The sequence below is a fragment of the Pristiophorus japonicus genome, chromosome 12 (genome assembly GCF_044704955.1).
Source record: "Pristiophorus japonicus isolate sPriJap1 chromosome 12, sPriJap1.hap1, whole genome shotgun sequence".
NCBI classification, from domain to species: Eukaryota; Metazoa; Chordata; class Chondrichthyes; family Pristiophoridae; genus Pristiophorus; species Pristiophorus japonicus.
The window spans coordinates 36,717,475-36,737,917 of record NC_091988.1 but is presented as its reverse complement, the minus strand read 5'-3'; the positions used below and the strand labels follow the sequence as shown (position 1 = coordinate 36,737,917).

The window sequence follows — 20,443 nt, the reverse complement described above, 5'->3', positions numbered from 1 at the left end:
AAATCTACACTTACTCCATTCTAAGTAAGTTTTCGCTGCCTAAACTTTCAAAACGGGTGTAAGTAGCTGGGCACGCCCCCTTTTGAAAAAAAAAATCTGTTCCAAAATGAAACTGTTCTAACTGACTAGAACTGGAGCGAACTAAATGCCGAGAATTGCAATTTCTAAGATACTCCATTCTAAACCAGTTGCTCCAAAAACATAGGAGCAACTCAGGCCGAAACTTGACCCCATTGACTCTTTCCCTCCTAAAGAGCAGCAAACAAAAACTTACATTTATATGGCACCTTCTATAATCATCAGGATGTCCACAACCGGTGGGCATCACAGGGTATAGAATGTCTTATACACACGGATAACAACTGATTTAGGTAAGAAGGTATCCCTTCGGCTTTATTGAGACTTTGTTACTTATTTTAGCTTCTTTTAGTTTGAATAGACCATATGTTCTTTCCTATATTAGTGATGTCCTAAAAGGAGGCACTTGTTATGATCAGAGTCACCCTTATTGGTCCATCAAAAAGGCCCAAAGTATTTTACAGCCAACTAATTACTTTCAAAGTATAGTCACTGTTGTATAGGCAAATCCAGCAGCCAGTCCCACAAACAGCAATGAGATAAATGACCATTTAGCCTTCTTGGTGGTGTTAAGTTAAGCAATACATGTTACGCAGGACACCAGGAGAACTCCCCTGCTCTTCTTCAAATAGTGCCACAGAATTTTTCACATCCACCGAAGTTGGCTGAACCAAAAGCTGGCACATCCAACAATACAGCATTTGTTCAGCACTGGTCTGAAATATCTGCCCAGATTATGGGCTTTCCTTCTCATTTCCAATCTCCTTGAATGACTGAAACTGGGGCACAGGGCAGAGATGCTGAGCAAAATTATTAACTACGGTGCTCAAAACATAATGATAGGCCACCCAATCCTTATTTTAAATGTACTGAAATACATCACTAGACACTTGTTCACACCTGCCATTTCTTCCAGATCAGTGAATGGTGTTGGAGTGCTGGAATCCATTGTTAAGGAAGTGGTATCAGGGCACTTAGAAAATCATAACATAATTAGAGAGTCAACATGGTTTTATGAAAGGGAAATAGTGTTTGACAAATGTATTCGTTTTTTGAGAAGGTAACTAGCAGGGTAGATTAATGACCCAGATGAAGGGACCGAGTGCAATGTATCCAAGTTTGCTGACGATACAAAGCTAGGTGCGACAGTAAACTGTGACGAAAACTCAAAGAGTCTGCAAAGGGATATAGATAGACTATGTAAGTGGGCAGTAAGGTAGCAGATGGAGTATAATGTAGGGAAATATGAGGTTATTCATTTTGGTAGCAAAAATAGAAAAACAGAGTATATTTTAAATGGTGAGAAACTTTTAAATGTTGGTGTTCAGAGATTTGGGTGTCATCATGCAAGAAACACAGAAAGCGAGCATGCAGGTACAGCAAGCAATAAGGAAGGCAATTGGCATGTTGGCCTTTATTGCAAGGGGGTTGGAGTATAAGAGTAAGGAAGTCTTGCTATTATTGTAAAGGGTCTTGGTGAGACCACACCTGGAGTACTGTGCACAGTTTTAGTCTCTTTATCTAAGGAAGGATATACTTGCCTTGGAGGTGGTGTAACAAAGGTTCACTAGATTGATTCCTGGGATGAGAGTGCTGTACTATGATGAGATTGTGCAGAATGGGCCTATACTCTCTGGAGTTTAGAAAAATGAGGGGTGATCTCATTGAATCATACAAAATTCTTAAGGGGATTGACAGGGTAGATGCTGAGAGGTTGTTTCCCCTGGCTGGAGTGTCTAGGGGGCATAGTCTCAGGATAAGGGATAGGCCATTTAAGACTGAGAAGAGGAGGAATTTCTTCACTGAGGGTTGTGATTCTTTGGAATTCTCTGCCCGAGGGCTGTGGATGCTGAGTCTCTGAGTTCAAGGCAGAGATAGATAGATTGTTTGACTCGAGGAGAATCAAGGGATATGGAGATCGGACGGGAAAGTGGAGTTGAGGTCGATGATCAGCCATGATCTTATTGAACGGTGGAGCAGGTTCGAGGGGCCAAATGGCCTACTACTGCTCCTATTTCTTATGTTCTTAAATATGACTGTATAAATAATTTTTTAAACATATTCTCCTGCTTTGGGACATAGAAGAGGTAAATCTTGAAATTCAGCTCATCGGACGCTGTATTTAAAAACATACCTGGTATACACAAATAAAGTACCTTCGACATCAGTCTTCTCCTATAAAAGAAAAAAAGTACATCAGAAGTCAAATTAAGCCATCCTATTTACCTCTACCTGCAAAATTTACTTCTAGTACTACAGGCCTTAGTACTGTAAATCCTTGAACTGCCCGAGAAATTCTTCAGAACTATCACAGACAAATGATCAGACTTTAATGGTGGTTTAATAAATCTAGCAGTAGAGTGCAGGACAGTCATTCTAGTTGGATTCCACTTAATTACATATTTACTACCTCTCTGCATATTGCGAGATGGAGCATGATAATCCAACCCTGCAAAACAATAATCTTTGGGTAATCATGGCACAGAACCTATGAGGGCAGCTAAGGAGTAGTCAATCGCCTATCCCATCAAGCTTCTGGCTGAAAGAAAGGCACAGGGTAGATGGTAAAAGTGAGGACAAAAGTGGAAACATTGAGCACATATGGAATTTAATAGTTAATCTTTTTCTAAACCAATTAAAGACAAATCTACACTGTTTCCATCACAAAAGTTGACAAACTTTCAAAATATTCTTCCATGTAGTTGTTAAATGGTCTTAAGATTTGGAAAACTTCTATTGAGCCTAGTTGCATAGCACAAAGCTTACACCAGCTGAATTTATATTGAATGTTGCAACGTATGAAGTGTTTGTTTCAGTTACAGATCAGACTGAGTCTGCTCATAAAATGTATTTGTTTAAATCGTTACTGGTTAAAGAGGAAATTAATGCAATAGTAAGGAAGGACATTGGCTTGGATGATGTGGAATCGGTATGGATGGAGCTACGGAATACCAAAGGGCAGAAAACGCTGGTAGGAGTTGTGTACAGACCACCAAACAGTAGTAGTGAGGTTGGGGACAACATCAAACAAGAAATAAGGGATGTGTGCAATAAAGGTACAGCAGTTATCATGGGCGACTTTAATCTACATATTGATTGGGCTAACCAAACTGATAGCAATGCGGTGGAGGAGGATTTCCTGGAGTGTATTTGGGATGGTTTTCTTGACCAATATGTCGAGGAACCAACTAGAGAGCTGGCTATCCGAGACTGGGTGATGTGTAATGAGAAGGGACTAATTAGCAATCTTGTTGTGCGAGGCCCCTTGGGGAAGAGTGACCAGAATATGGTAGAATTCTTTATTAAGATGGAGAGTGACACAGTTAATTCAGAAACTAGGGTCCTGAACTTAAGGAAAGCTAACTTCGACGGCATGAGGTGTGAATTGGCAAGAATAGACTGGCAAATGATACTTAAAGGTTTGACGGTGGATAGGCAATGGCAAACATTTATAGATCATAGGGATGAACTTCCAACAATTGTACATCCCTGTCTGGAGTAAAAATAAAACAGGGAAGGTGGCTCAACCGTGGCTAACAAGGGAAATTAAGGATAGTGTTAGATCCCAGGAAGAGGCATATAAATTGGCCAAAAAAAGTAGCAAACCTGAGGACTGGGAGAAATGTAGAATTTAGCAGAGGAGGACAAAGGGTTTGATTAGGAGGGGGAAAATAGAGCATGAGAGGAAGCATGCCGGTAAAAATAAAAACTGACTGTAAAAGCTTCTATAGATATGTGAAGAGAAAAAGATTAGTGAAGACAAACGTACGTCCCTTGCAGTCGGACTCAGGTGAATTTATAATGGGGAACAAAGAAATGACAGACCAATTGAACAAATACTTTGGTTCTGTCTTCACGAAGGAAGACACAAATAACCTTCCGGATGTACTAGGGGACTGAGGGTCTAGAGAGAAGGAGGAACTGAAGGATATCCTTATTAGGCGGAAAACTGTGTTGGGTAAATTGATGGTATTGAAGGCCGATAAATCCCCAGGGCCTGATTGTCTGCATCCCAGAATACTTAAGGAAGTGGCCCTAGAAATAGTGGATGCATTGGTGATCATTTTCCAGCAGTCTATCAACTCGGGATCAGTTCCTATGGACTGGAGGGTAGCTAATGTAACACCACTTTTTTTAAAAAGGAGGGAGAGAAAACAGGTAATTATAGACCGGTTAGCCGGACATCAGTAGTGGGGAAAATGTTGGAATCAATTATTAAGGATGAAATTGCAGCGCATTTGGAAAGCAGTGACAGGATCGGTCCAAGTCAGCATGGATTTATGAAGGGGAAATCATGCTTGAGAAATCTTATGGAATTTTTTGAGGATATAACTGGTAGAGTGGACAAGGGAGGACCAGTGGATGTGGCGTATTTGGCCTTTGACAAGGTCCCACATAAGAGTTTGGTGTGCAAATCAAAGCACATTGTATTAGGGGTAATGTACTGGCATGGATAGAGAATTGGTTGGCAGACAGGAAGCAGAGAAAGTCGGGATAAACGGGTCCTTTTCGGAATGGGAGGCAGTGACTAGTGGAGTGTCACAGGGCTCAGTGCTGGGACCCCAGCTCTTTACAATATACATTAATGATTTGGATGAAGGAATTGAATGTAATATCTCCAAGTTTGCAGATGACACTAAACTGGGTGGCGGTGTGAGCTGTGAGGGTGCGAAGAGGCTGCAGGATGATTTCGACAGGTTAGGTGAGTGGGCAAATACATGGCAGATGCAGTATGTGGATAAATGTGAGGTTATCCACTTTGGAGGCAATAACACGAACGCAGAATATTATCTGAATGGCGGCAGATTAGGAAAAGAGGTGTCATGGTTCATCAGGTACAGCAGGCGGTGAAGGCAGCAAATGGCATGCTGGCCTTCATACCTAGGGGATTTGAGTATAGGAGCAGGGAGGTCTTACTGCAGTTGTACAGGGCCTCGGTGAGGCCTCACCTGGAATATTGTGTTCAGTTTTGGTCTCCTAATCTGAGGAAGGACGTTCTTGCTATTGAGGGAGTGCAGCGAAGGTTCACCAGACTGATTCCAGGGATGGCTGGACTGACGTATGAGGAGAGACTGGATCAACTGGGCCTTAAAACACTGGAGTTTAGAAGGATGAGAGGGGATCTCATAGAAACGTATAAGATTCTGATGGGACGGGACAGGACAGGTTAGATGCGGGAAGAATGTTCCCGATGTTGGGGAAATCCAGAACCAGGGGACACAATCTTATGATAAGGGACAGGCCATTTAGGACTGAGATGAGGAGAAACTTCTTCACTCAGAGTTGTTAACCTGTGGAATTCCCTGCTGCAGAGAGTTGTTGATGCCAGTTCATTGGATATATTCAAGAGGGAGTTAGATATGGCCCTTACAGCTCAAGGGATCGAGGGGTATGGAGAGAAAGCAGGAAAGGGGTACTGAGATGAATGATCAGCCATGATCTTATTGAATGGTGGTGCAGGCTCGAAGGGCCGAATGGCCTACACCTGCACCTATTTTCTATGTTTCCTTGACATAATTAACAACTGTGTATTCTTGATATAAAATAAATTATCTGCTACAGATGTATGACAGTAGTTCAACATCTTTCAACATGTTATTCCTTGTTAAATGTCATCTGTTTTCTCACTACTACTCATATAATTTTGTACAAACCGTGACTTGATTAATAAAATATTTCAATTTAAATTTGATGTGACTAGAAAGCAACTATCTGTGAAACTACCTATGGATTTAAGCAGCAGTAGTTTTGAGACAGAAAAACATATTTTGAAAGGCAGTTCATTGAATCATATGAGGTGTCAGAAAGAAACTATGTTTGAGGGCAAATTAAGATATGAACAAGAGAGGACAAAAACAGGCTAAATTTGCCATTCACATAGAACACTTCGATCTCGAACAGACTCTTATATCCACTCCAAAACTCTTTTTACAAAACAATTATATTTCGTGTGGCAATTTCTATTGTATTATCACTGTATGTAAGCAGATAGAGGGAGAACTATCTTTGTGCAACAATCAGTTAAAACGTTCTGCTCTGCATAAATGTAACTGCTAAGCCTGGGTAGGTTTAAGTTAGTCAACCAACTTGGGCTTGTCGGTCATCAAACTCTCTACATTTCAAGTGGAACAGTACAGGTTCACACACTTGATTGTTATTCAGTGACTTCCCTGCTAGAAAGTATACATCTTTGCTCAATAGGCAAGTACAAGATCTTGTTTAACATGAAGAATGGCCATTTGGAAGAGGAACCTCAGATGTTCCATTATGGAATTATACCCCATCATGATTTGAAAGAAAATTGGGAGGAATATGAAAAAGATTAACAAAAACATATCATGCATCAACAGAGTATCTACCTTCTCTTCCCCACACCTCTCCCCATCCAATTTTCTTTTAAATGTGAAGTTATCCACTTTGGTGGCAAAAACACGAAGGCAGAATATTATCTGAATGGCGGCAGGTTAGGAAAAGGGGAGGTGCAACGAGACCTGGGTGTCATGGTACATCAGTCATTGAAAGTTGGCATGCAGGTACAGCAGGCAGTGAAGGCGGCAAATGGTATGTTGGCCTTCATAGCTCGGGGATTTGAGTATAGAAGCAGGGAGGTCTTACTGCAGTTGTACAGGGCCTTAGTGAGGCCTCACCTGGAATATTGTGTTCAGTTTTGGTCTCCTAATCTGAGGAAGGACGTTCTTGCTATTGAGGGAGTGCAGCAAAGGTTCACCAGACTGATTCCCAGGATGGCAGGACTGACATATGAGGAGAGACTGGATCGACTGGGCCTGTATTCACTGGAGTTTAGAAGGATGAGAGGGGGTCTCATCGAAACATAAAATTCTGACGGGACTGTACAGGTTAGATGCAGGAAGAATGTTCCCGATGTTGGGGAAGTCCAGGACCAAGGAACATAGCCTAAGGATAAGGGCTAAGCCATTTAGGACTGAGATGAGGAGAAACTTCTTCACTCAGAGTTGTTAATCTGTGGAATTCTCTACCACAGAGAGTTGTTGATGTCAGTTCATTGGATATATTCAAGATATGACCCTTACGACTAAAGAGATCAAGGGGTATGGAGAGAAAGCAGGAAAGGGGTACTGAAGTGAATGATCAGCCATGATCTTATTGAATGGTGGTGCAGTCTCGAAGGGCCGACTGGCCTACTCCTGCACCTATTTTCTATGGTTCTATGTAACTCACTAACAAGTATAATTGTCTACATAGAAACATAGAAAATAGGTGCAGGAGTAGGCCATTCGGCCCTTCTAGCTGCACCACCATTCAATGAGTTCATGGCTGAACATGCAACTTCAGTACCCCATTCCTGCTTTCTCGCCATACCCCTTGATCCCCCTAGTAGTAAGGACTTCATCTAACACCTTTTTGAATATATTTAGTGAATTGGCCTCAACAACTTTCTGTGGTAGAGAATTCCACAGGTTCACCACTCTCTGGGTGAAGAAATTCCTCCTCATCTCGGTCCTAAATGGCTTACCCCTTATCCTTAGACTGTGTCCCCTGGTTCTGGACTTCCCCAACATTGGGAACATTCTTCCTGCATCTAACCTGTCTAACCCCGTCAGAATTTTAAACGTTTCTATGAGGTCCCCTCTCATTCTTCTGAACTCCAGTGAATACAAGCCCAGTTGATCCAGTCTTTCTTGATAGGTCAGTCCCGCCATCCCGGGAATCAGTCTGGTGAACCTTCGCTGCATTCCCTCAATAGCAAGAATGTCCTTCCTCAGGTTAGGAGACCAAAACTGTACACAATACTCCAGGTGTGGCCTCACCAAGGCCCTGTACAACTGTAGCAACACCTCCCTGCCCCTGTACTCAAATCCCCTCGCTATGAAGGCCAACATGCCATTTGCTTTCTTAACCGCCTGCTGCACCTGCATGCCAACCTTCAATGACTGATGTACCATGACACCCAGGTCTCTTTGCACCTCCCCTTTTCCTAATCTGTCACCATTCAGATAATAGTCTGTCTCTCTGATTTTACCACCAAAGTGAATAACCTCACATTTATCCACATTATACTTCATCTGCCATGTATTTTCCCACTCACCTAACCTATCCAAGTCGTTCTACAGCCTCATAGCATCCTCCTTGCAGCTCACACTGCCACCCAACTTAGTGTCATCCGCAAATTTGGAGATACTACATTTAATCCCCTCATCTAAATCATTAATGTACAGTGTAAACAGCTGGGGCCCCAGCACAGAACCTTGCGGTACCCCACTAGTCACTGCCTGCCATTCTGAAAAGTCCCCATTTACTCCTACTCTTTGCTTCCTGTCTGACAACCAGTTCTCAAATCCATGTCAGCACACTACCCCCAATCCCATGTGCTTTAACTTTGCACATTAATATCTCTTGTGTGGGACCTTGTCGAAAGCCTTCTGAAAGTCCAAATATACCACATCAACTGGTTCTCCCTTGTCCACTCTACTGGAAACATCCTCAAAAAATTCCTACAAACACCTTACTCCCTTTTTTAGCTATCGCCGTGCCCACGATCCATTTGGAACCATGTCCATAGTTTAGCACATACACAGGTTCATTCAGATCAATTTCTCGTGACACAGTGGCGCGACCATCGTTTGCATTTTGTTGCTGCCGCCTGCTCTCTACCTGATCATGCAGGTTGGGGTGAACCAGCGAGAGTCTGGTTTTAAGTGTCCTTTTCATGAGTAGCTCAGCCGGGGGCACCCGTGAGCGAGTGGGGTCTCGTGCGATAGCTGAGCAATACTCGGGACAGGCAGGTTTGGAGTGAGCCTTCTGTGACTCGTTGAAGGCTCTTTGATTGTTTGTACTGCCCGCTCTGCCTGCCCATTGGAGGCTGGTTTAAACGGGGCCGAGATGACATGTTTGATCCCATTGCGGGTCATGAATTCTTTAAATTCGGCACTGGTGAAACATAGCCTGTTGTCACTGACCAGTATGTCAGGTAGGCCGTGGGTGGCAAACATGGCCCTCAGGTTTTCAATGGTGGCGGTGGCAGTGCTTCCCGACATTATTTCACATTCAATCCATTTTGAAAAAGCATCCATCACCACCAGGAACATTTTACCAAGAAACAGGCACGCATAGTCGACAATGATCCGCGACCATGGTCTGGAGGGCCAGGACCACAAACTTAGTGGTGCCTCTCTGGGCGCGTTGCTCAACTGAGCATACACGCTGCATTGCCGTACACAGGACTCTAAGTCAGAGTCGATACCGGGCCACCACACGTGGGAACTGGCTATCGCTTTCATCATTACTATACCCGGGTGTGTGCTGTGGAGATCTGAGATGAGCGTCTCCCTGCCCTTCTTGGGTAGCACTACGCGGTTACCCCACAACAGGCAGTCTGCCTGAATGGATAGCTCGTCCTTTCGCCGTGGAACGGCTTGATTAGCTCTTGCATTTCAACGGGGATGCTGGCCCAGCTCCCATGCAGTACACAGTTTTTTTTTTTACGAGGGACAGCAGAGGATCTTGGCTGGTCCAAGTCCTAATCTGGCGGGCCGTTACAGGTGAGTTATCATTTTCAAACGCTTCCATGACCATCAACAAGTCTGCAGGCTGCGCCACCATCAATAAGTTTGCAGGCTGCGCCATTTCCACCCCAGTGGTGGGCAATGGTAGCCGACTGAGAGCATCCGCACAGTTCTCAGTGCCTGGCCTGTGGCGGATGGTATAGTTATACACTGATCGCGCGAGTGCCCACCTTTGTATGCGGGCTGAGGCATTCGTATTTATCCCCTTGTTTTCAGCGAACAGGGATATGAGGGGCTTGTGATCGGTTTCCAGCTCAGATTTGAGGCCAAACAGGTACTGATGCATTTTCTTTACCCCGAACACACATGCTAATGCCTCTTTCTCAATCATGCTGTAGGCCCTCTCGGCCTTAGACAAGCTCCTGGAAGCATAGACGACAGGTTGCAACTTCCCTGCAACGTTAGCTTGTTATAATACACACCAACTCCGTACAACGACGCATCACATGCTAGCACGAGTCTTTTACACGGGTTATACAATACAAGCAGCTTGTTGGAGCATAAAATGTTTCTGGCTTTCTCAAAAGCAATTACTTGTTTTTTTCCCCATACCCAGTTCTCACCTTTGTGCAATAACACATGCAGGGGCTCCAAGAGAGTGCTTAACCCCGGTCGGAAGTCACCAAAATAGTTGAGGAATCCCAGGAACGACCACAGCTCCGTGACGTTCTGTGGCCTGGGCGCGTTCCTGATAGCCTCTGTCTTGGCGTCTGTGGGCCAAATGCCGTCCGCCACGATCTTTCTCCCCAAAAGCTCCATTTCTGTTGCCATGAAGACGCATTTCGACCTCTTCAGCCGCAGCCCTACGCGATCCAGTTGCTGGAGGACCACCTCCAGGTTTTGTAGGTGCTCGCCGGTGTCCCGACCCGTGACAAATATGTCGTCCTGAGAAACCACCGTGCGTGGTACCGACTTGAATAGGTTCTCCTTGTTTCTCTGGAAGATCGCTGCAGACGACTGAATTCCAAACGGGCATCTGTTGTAGATGAACAGTCCCTTGTGCGTGTTGATGCAGGTGAGGCCCTTCGAAGACTCCTCCAGTTTCTGAGTCATGTCGGCCGAAGTCAGCTCGAGCTTGGTGAACGTCTTGCCTCCTGCCTTAGATAGCAGGTATTGGTCCTGTAGTGAGAAACGATTAATAGTTACTTTATTATCGGCACAAATCCTGACTGTGCCATCACTTTTGAATACTGGAACAATCGGGCTGGCCCACTCGCTGAATTCCACTGAGAAGATGATACCCTCGCGTTGCAGCCTGTCCAGCTTGATTTCCACTCTCTCTCTCTCTCATCATGTGAGGTACTGCTCGCACCTTGTGGTGAATGGTTAGTGCCTCTGGGACCAAGTGGATCGAAGGGCCGAATGGCCGAATGGCCTACTCCTGCACCTATTTTTTAATGTTTCTATGGATCCGCACCTTTGCCCCGGAAAAGTTTCCAATGCCTGGCTCAAAAAGGGAAGGAAATTTGTTAAGAACCTGGGTACATGAGGCCTCATCGACATGTGATAGCGCTCGGATGTCATCCCAGTTCCAGCGGATTTTGCCCAGCCAGCTCCTTCCAAGCAGTGTGGGGCCATCGCCCGGGACAATCCAGAGTGGCAGTTCGTGCACCGTGCCCTCATAGGTGACCTTGACCATGGTGCTGCCCAGGACAGTGATAAGCTCTTTGGTGTACGTTCTCAGTTTCGTGTGAATAGGGCTCAGGTTGGTCTTAATACCTTGTTGCACCAGTCTCTCAAACATCTTTTTACTCATAATGGATTGGCTAGCGCCAGTGTCCGGTTCCATGGCTACAGGTAAGCCATTCAATTTTACGTTTAGCATTATAGGTGGACATTTCATTGAAAATGTGTGCACCCTGTGTACTTTAGCATCTGCCTCCTCTCTCCGAGGCTCGAAATTGCTTTGATCCACCATGGACCGATCTTCCTCTGCCACACATGGTAGTTAGCAGGTTTTGCAGAGCTTGTAGCTCGTCTGCAAGCTCGTTGGAGGTGCCCCATTGTTCCACAGCTCTTGCAAACATACCCTTAGATGCGGCATGAATAGGCTGAATGGAAGCCTCCACAACGCCAACAAGGTGTGAATTGCCTTGCATTCATCCTTTGTTGTGGACTCGGAGTCATCTGGGTCACCTGAGGCCTGCTGGCAGTTACAGATTCGTGGTTTCTGCCCATGCTCACAAACACAGTTCCAGTTAATTTATGAACATTGCTAGCACTTGTGTGCTGAGAGATTTGTTTGATGTTATCACTGGTGGACATAAACGCCTGTGCTATCGCAATGGCCTTACTGAGGGTCGGTGTCTCTACAGTCAAAAGTTTTCGTAGGATGGTCTCACGGCCAATGCCCAGTACAAAAAAGTCTCTGAGCATTTGCTCCAGGTAGCCATCAAACTCACATTGTCCTGCAAGTCGTCTTAGTTCGGCGACGTAGCTCGCCCCTTCCTGACCTTCAGATCGCTGGTACGTATAGAACCGATACCTCGCCATCAGCACGCTCTCCCTCGGGTTAAGATGCTCCCGAACCAGTGTACACAGCTCCTCATACGACTTATCTGTGGGTTTCACCAGAGTCAGAAGATTCTTCATGAGGCTGTCGGTTGGTGCCCCGCAGACCGTGAGGAGGACCGCTCTCCTTTTTGCAGCACTTCCTTCTCCGTCCAGCTCATTGGCTACAAAGTACTGGTCTTGCCGTTCGACATAGGCTTCCCAGTCCTCACCCTCCGAGAACTTCTCCAGGATGCCCAGTTTGCTGCATCTTTGCATTGGATTCGTGTACTCGTCGCCAGTTGTTGTGTTCCTGACACGGATGAGACTGCACACAGGGAGGTTAAAGTAACAGTGACCTCAGTCTTTATTAAGACACTCCAGAATGAGTAACAGGCCTTAGGGGCCAGTTTATATACAGTGCTCCCAAGGGATGCTGGGATCCCTTGGGACTTCAGGAGATGCGTTCCCTGGTGGCAGAACATGGGAGCGCATGCTTTACAGATACACAACAGTACACACTGCAGACACAGTGCGCCACTGATGGAGAGAAAAATGCTTAAGGTAGAATGGGGTGCCAATTAAGTGGGCTGGATGGTGTCGAGCTTCTTGAATGTTGTTGGAGCTGCACACATCCAGGCAAGTGGAAAGTATTCCATCACACTCCTGACTTGTGCCTTGTAGTTGTTGGAACGGCTTTGGGGAGTCAGGAGGTGAGAAACTCGCCACAGAATACCCAGCCTCTGACCTGCTTTTGTTGCCACAGTATTTACGTTTCTGGTCCAGTTAAGTTTCTAGTCAATGCTAACCCCCAGGATGTTGATGGTGGGGGATTCGATGATGATACCATAAAGAGGTGTGTCTGGTGCAGGAAAAAAAGTCACATTCAATAACCAATACATGTTAACTGCTGAAGAGCAAAAGTCTGTTCTTGCTGCAATCTAACAAAAAATGACAACCTTCAACTTTTTTGTATTCACCGTTAATGAAAGCACCATGATTTGCATTTGAAGCAGGTAGTAATGAACATTCCCTGTAACTACCTCATAACAATTCCAGTCGTTCAGCAGGCATTAATAAAAAAAACTTTAGGGTAAAAATCAGTAAAGTGCAATGATGGACATGTGAAATATTGTAATATTAATTTTCTAAAGTTGAAAAAAGCCATTTGGTCTGTGGAGAGCATTTTGAGCTGTACGAGGCTACAATTACATATGGTGGTTTGGCTCTGCCGGTGGTACTGATGGAGGCAATTTGAGGTGATGAATTACAGAAAAAAACTTAACATCAAAGTAAATTAGACCAGATCCATTTGTTGCCAAATATTCAGTGATGTTAATATTCTTTGTTTTTTTATATTGATTTACAATATTTGTTAAACAATCATGCATCTCCATCAGTTTTCAAGCATGAAGCTCAGAAAGGGAGAATCCTATGTATGCAGACATTTCTGTCTGATGCAATGTTTTATGGTATTTAAGGCTAACTACTCTACTTTGCCTAATACTATAGATTCAGAAATACACTTTAGTTTTTTCACTTGAATATAATTCTGATTTCCAATCATCAGATGGTTACAGGATGCAAATTCTGCAAAAGTTTTGACAGAAAAGATGGGTATACGGATAAACACATGTGGGAGAAAGGAGTAGAAGGTTATGTTGATCGTGTAAGATGAAGAGGGATGGGAGGAGGCTCAGGTGGAGCATAAACACCTGCATAAGAACATAAGAAATAGGAACAGGAGTGGACCATACGGCCCCTCGAGCCTGCTCCGCCATTCAATAATATCATGACTGATCTGATCATGGACTCAGCTCCACTTCCCTGCTCGCTCCCCTTATCGATTAAGAAACCGTCTATTTCTGTCTTAAATTTATTCAATGTCCCAGCTTCCACAGCTCTGAGGCAGCGAATTCCACAGATTTACAACCCTCAGAGAAGAAATTTCTCCTCATCTCTGTTTTAAATGGGCGGCCCCTTATTCGAAGATCATGCCCTCTAGTTCAAGCCTCCCCCATCAGTGGAAACATCCTCTCTGCATCCACCCTGTCAAGCCCCCTCATAATCTTGTATATCTCGATTAGATCATCTCTCATTCTTCTGAATTCCAATGAGTAGAGGCCCAACCTACTCAACCTTTCCTCATAAGTCAACCCCCTCATCCCCGGAATCAACCTAGTGAAACTTCTCCGAACTGCCTGCAAAGCAAGTATATCCTTTCGTAAATATGGAAACCAAAACTGCATGCAGTATTCCAGGTGTGGCCTCACCAATACCCTGTATAACTGTAGCAAGACTTCCCTGTTTTTATACTCCATCCCCTTTGCAATAAAGGCCAAGATACCATTGGCCTTCCTGATCATTTGCTGTACCTGCATACTATCCTTTTGTGTTTCATGCACCAGGATCCCCAGGTCTCACTGTACTGCGGCACTTTGCAATCTTTCTCCATTTAAATAATAACTTGCTCTTTGATTTTTTTCTGCCAAAGTGCATGACCTCACACTTTCCAACATTATACTCCAGGCAATAAATGCTGGCTTTGCCAGTGATACCCACATGCCAGAAACAAATTTTTTAAAAGGACCAGTTGGGCCAAAATGGCTTGATTCTGTATTATATATTCTATATGCTATTATGCAATTTCATGTTTCTATACAGTCAAGGAAATTATAAAATCTTATAAACAGCATCAATTCCAAAACCCTTTTAGGTATTAAAAATCACTGTATGACAGTGTTCCAACTTCTCATTCGAACCAGACTGATCTCTAATCACCTTGCGTTGCAACCTGTGGTTTCAGATCAGTTGGACTCGCCTCCATAAATATTACCAACATTTTCCAAAAACTTTAACAATGTAAATCGATGATTAAGGATAAGCTAGATAAACACACAAGGAAGAAAGGAACAGAAAGTTATGCTGATAGGGTTAGATGGCGTAGGGTGCGAGGAGGCTCGTGTGGAGCATAAACATCAGCATAGACGTTGGGCCAAATGGTCTGTTTATGTGCTGTGGTTTCTATAATTCAGGCTGCTTGGTTTCCGTTTATTCGTCTAATCTCAGTGCTCAGGCCTTTAGATTTCAACAAGTTTATGCTGCCAGGACAAATACCTCACAAACTGTAAGCAAACAGCACTCGCCCCGGTTTTAAAACTTCAACGAAGCAGCTTTCCAATGAAGTACAACAGTTTGCACAGATCGCAACCGCTTTGGTTTGGTTATTTTCAGCGCGAATTTGACAACCACCAGCTTACCCACTCACTGGCCTTTGGGTTAAAAGTATACAACGCGACCTGGCTGGTCACATCGACGATACTGGAGATGAAAGGGTCGTTTTGCTTCAAAGCGGACAGGCTAATATCGCGCCTTTTGCTCAACGCCTCCATGTTGGATTTCCCAACCTGTGTAAAGGAGAAAAGAGCACGACTCAAATACTGCTCCTCCCGCCCGACAACCCCAACCGACCGTTCCTATCACTCTGACTCCTCCACTCTGCTTCCGGAAACACAAGTCGTTCACTGCAGCAAAATATCCACGCGCATGAATGCTTTCACTTTGCAAAATGGACGAAGATTTTTTATTTTTCTATTCACATCAGAAAAAAAACATGAATGCGTAATTTTTGTTCTTATTAAATTGTAAGGGATAACATTGTGGATGACTCTGTGTGATGTGTTGCACCAGAAAATTCCGCCCACCTGATAAAATAACATTGTTTTATTTTACACAATTTTTAGAGCTGTGACTCATTACGAACGATATTTTATTCAAAAGTGAGATTGTTTTTATACATGTCGCTATAAAACAAGGCGTCATTGTGTATCAACGAGTTTGCAAATCATGTCACTATTACGAAGCATATATATTCCTACATTTCCCAAATATTCCTCCTTCTGTCATTTATAGAAATGTAAATATTGGCAAATCATAAATAAGATTTTCAGTCACCAACTCTAAACCCGCGATGCGGCGGCTGCTCCCCAATATGCATATTTTTAAAAGTGGTAAACTGCGACATATTCTGCAAGGGGCAGTGTGCACGTTCTTTAATTCGAGTTTCAGCCAATCACCAATCGGAAATTACCAGGCGCACGTCGCTCACTGGAAAGTACTGGCAATACCTGCAATATAATAAGCAGCTGATTGACGTGTAAACACTGATGATTTATTTGAAGGATCAAGCCTTGATTTTTTTTACAAATTAGGAATGCCATTATGATCGCTGCTCAACCAAAAACTCCCAGTTACTCCACTAGTGTCCCGACGAATACACTATACTGGTTGGTGACAACCTCCAATCGTCCAACTCTTCGTGAGTTCCAACCACTTTTTCTCACAATTTTACAGATCTACCAATCGTCAATTATTGAGAATAATTATTTATTTAAGAGTTTGATCTTTTTGTACATGCATTACCAATAGAAAAAGACATATCTTCATTTGTATTAATAACTTGGCAATTTATGTTATGCTTACGAAACATACATGCGATTCCCAACGTTTTCCAGGTATTCGTCGCTCAATGTACATAAATGCCAACACTGGGAAAGTCCTAGATGTGAGATTTTCAGCTGCCTGTAGCCTGCATCACGGTTCCTGCTAACTTACATTGGTTCCCTGTCCCCCAACCTCTTTAACTTAAAAGTCTTGTCCTTATTTTCAAATTCCTCCACAGCATCACTTCACCCTATCCCTACCATCTCTGCCAGGATTATATCCCCTACCACGCCCTTCATATTTCGGCCTCTAGCCTTTTCTACATCCCCCCTCTCTTCACTCCATTAGTGGTGCCAAATCCTTCAGCCACCTTGGCCCTATTTGGAATTTCCTGCCTAAACCCTTCTGCCTTTCCACTTTGTCATGTATTCAACCAGCATTGTAACCCATGTATAAACTGACCTAAGTTGTACACCGTGAGAACACTGACCACTAAGTGGGAGACACTCCTAACCTGGACCTTCAGGTATAAAAGGGGAAGCTCCACCCACCTTCATCACTTGAGTGCTAAGAAATAAAGGACAGGTCACAGACTGACCTTCTCTCAAGCATGGGCCTCGTGTGCATTTATACTGTGTAATAAGGACGTATCAATGGCGACAAGAAACTGGGATTTAAACCACGTGAGCATGGCCACTAGCAGAACAGACGAGAGGTACTGTGTTAAGGAATGGTTGGGACAGAGATTCAACATTGTTAAAGCAGCACACAGTTCTCCAGGCAGACAAGGACAGTCAGGCATGCCCCAACATGTAGTCGAACCCAGAGGGGGAGTTCGACAGAGACAATGGCAAGCTGAACAGCGATTCACACCATTGCAAGGGACAATGCGGCCAGTAATGGGGCCATCAACACCTGTTAATGGTGCACTCAAGGACAATAACAGGGGCAGTCAGGGACGATCGACTGGCAAGGGACCTTTTGTTTCAAACCGCAACTCATGCTGGAGGCGTGGAGGCATACATTCAGCCGGAGTTTGCAGAGATGAGCAAAATACTTGCAGAAATTGCAGAAATGGACACTGGAGGAAATCGCTGGAAGCTGAAGTTCAGCGAGTTCATGTGGAGCACGTATACAGTTCATACACCAGGACGCCACCGATAATGATGAAAGTGCTCCTCAATGGCATCCCAGTATCAACGGAGCTAGACACGGGGGCCAGCCAGTCCCTAATGGGTATCAAACAGTTCGAAAAGTTGTGGGCATCCAAGGCCAGGAGGCCAAAATTATCGCCGATTGACGCACAGCTACGGACTTACACAAAGCAGATCATTCCGGTGCTAGGCAGCACCACGGTAGTCGTGACCCACAAAGATTCGGAGAACAGGTTGCCACTCTGGATTGTCCCAGGGGACGGTCCCGCACTACTGGGGAGGAATTGGCTTGCTGTCATGAACTGGAAATGGGGCGATGTCAATGCAATTTCCTCTGTGGAGCGAGTATCATGCTCACAGATCCTGGACAAATTTGACTCATTATTTCAACCCGGCATTGGCACTTTCATGGGGGCCAAGGTAGTGATTCACATAAACCCGGACACCAGACCAGTACACCACAAGGCCAGAGCGGTGCCGTACATGATGCGGGAAAAGATAGAAGGCGAATTGGACCGCCTGTTGAGCGAAGGCATCATCTCGCCAGTCGAATTCAGTAACTTGGCGAGCCCGATTGTGCCGGTGCTCAAGGCGGATGGGTCGGTCAGGATATGTGGCGATTACAAGGCCACCATCAATCGGGTGTCACTCCAAGACCAGTACCCGCTACCGAGAGCGGAGGACCTCTTTGCGACGCTATCCGGTGGCAAACTTTTTTCAAAATTGGACCTGACCTCAGCTTACATGACCCAGGAGCTGGCGAGTGAGTCGAAGAAGCTGACCACCATCACGACACACAAGGGGTTGTTTGAGTACAACAGATGTCCGTTTGGGATTCACTCGGCCGCCGCGATCTTCCAACGCAATATGGAAAGCCTCCTCAAGTCGATTCCAGGGACAGTGGTTTTTCAGGACGACATCCCCATTACGGGTTACGATACTGAAGAACACCTCCACAACCTGGAGGAGGTGCTACGCAGACTGGACCGGGTAGGTCTGCGACTGAAAAAGGCAAAGTGCGTCTTCCTAGCTCCAGAGGTAGAATTCCTGGGGATGAGGGTAGCAGCAGACGGGATCAGGCCTACTGCATCCAAGACGGAAGCGATCCAGAGAGCACCCAGACCCCGTAACACGACGGAGCTGCGTTCGTTCCTGGGGCTCCTGAACTATTTTGGTAACTTTCTTCCCAAATTGAGCACGCTGCTAGAGCCGCTACACGTGCTCCTACGCAAAGGTCGCGAATGGGTCTGGGGAGACAGCCAGGAAAGGGCTTTTAATAGAGCACGCAATTTGTTATGTTCCAACAATCTGTTAACGCTATATGACCCATGTAAGAAACTTGTGTTAACGTGCAATGCGTCGTCCTATGGTGTCGGGTGTGTGTTGCAGCATGGTCAATGCCAAGGGTCAGTTACAGCCGGTAGCTTATGCCTCCAGGAGTCTGTCCCAGGCAGAAAGGGGCTACAGGATGGTAGAAAAGGAGGCGCTCGCATGTGTATATGCGGTAAAGAAAATGCACCAGTGCCTGTTTGGCAGGAAATTTGAGCTGGAGACAGATCACAAACCCCCAACGTCCCTTTTGGCCGACAACTAGGCCATAAATGCAAACGCATCGGCCCGCATACAGAGGTGGGCACTCACGTTAGCTGCCTATGACTACACAATTCGGCACAGACCAGGCACCAAAAACTGCGCCGATGCACTCAGCAGGCTCCCACTAGCCACCACTGAGGGGGCTACCGAGCATGGTGCTGAGATGGTCATGGCTGTTGAAGCTTTCGGAAGCGAAGGCTCACCCATGACAGCCCGTCAGATTAAAGTCTGGACAAATAGAGACCCGCTATTGTCTCTAGTCAAGAAATATGTCCTGAATGGGGACTGGGCAGCCACGTACAGGGCATGCCCTGAGAAATTTAAACCATTTCACAGGCGCAAGGATGAACTCTCGATTCAGGCCGATTGCCTACTGTGGGGAAACCGCGTAGTCATGCCCCAGATGGGCAGAGAGGTGTTCATCAGAGAACTCCACAATGGGCACCCGGGCATTGTCATGATAAAGGCAATTGCCAGGTCACACGTTTGGTGGCCAGGGATAGACGCAGATCTGGAACTTTGTGTTCGCAGGTGCAACACGTGTGCCCAGCTGGGCCATGCGCCCAGGGAAGCCCCCCTTAGCCCCTGGCCATGGCCCGCCAAGCCTTGGTCACGCATCCATGTGGACTACACAGGTCCTTTCATGGGGAAAATGTTTTTGGTTGTAGTAGACGCCTACTCCAAATGGATCGAATGTGACATTTTAAATTCAAGCACATCCTCTGCCACGGCAGAAAGTCTACAGGCAATGTTCGCCGCCCACGGTCTACCGGACATCTTGGTCAGCGACAATGGCCCGTGCTTCACAAGCACTGAATTCCAGGACTTCATGGCAGGCAATGGAATTAACCACGTTAGAACGGCACCGTTCAAGCCGGCCTCAAACGGCCAGGCAGAACGAGCAGTGCAGATAATCAAACAGGGGATGCTCAGATTCCAAGGGGGTTCCCTACAAACCTGCTTATCACGCCTCCTGTTGGCCTATAGATCCCGACCACACTCGCTCACAGGGGTTCCACCCGCAGAGCTACTAATGAAAAGGACGCTCAAAACCTGATTATCCCTTTTCGAGAGCAGGCGCCAGTCACAATATCACTACCATGACAGGAACGCGAGGGCGCGATGTATTGATGTAAATGA

General features: G+C 45.3%; 1 protein-coding gene across 2 annotated transcripts in view; it reads right to left on the bottom strand.

The window, feature by feature from the left end:
- The window catches only part of dcp1a (decapping mRNA 1A), an 84,257-nt gene extending 68,728 nt beyond the window's left edge, over positions 1 to 15,529 (bottom strand). Inside the window, exons 1-2 of one of the 2 annotated variants that reach the window (XM_070895305.1) lie at positions 15,374 to 15,529; positions 2,213 to 2,253 (exon numbers count right to left, since the gene is read on the bottom strand). In XM_070895305.1, the coding sequence (XP_070751406.1) occupies positions 2,213 to 2,253; positions 15,374 to 15,505 (173 nt within the window). In that variant the 5' untranslated portion in view covers positions 15,506 to 15,529. Of the gene's footprint in view, positions 1 to 2,212; positions 2,254 to 10,186; positions 10,505 to 15,373 lie in introns of those variants that run through there. The other variant, XM_070895304.1, reaches the window with a different exon arrangement.
- Positions 15,530 to 20,443: the final 4,914 nt, after the last annotated feature.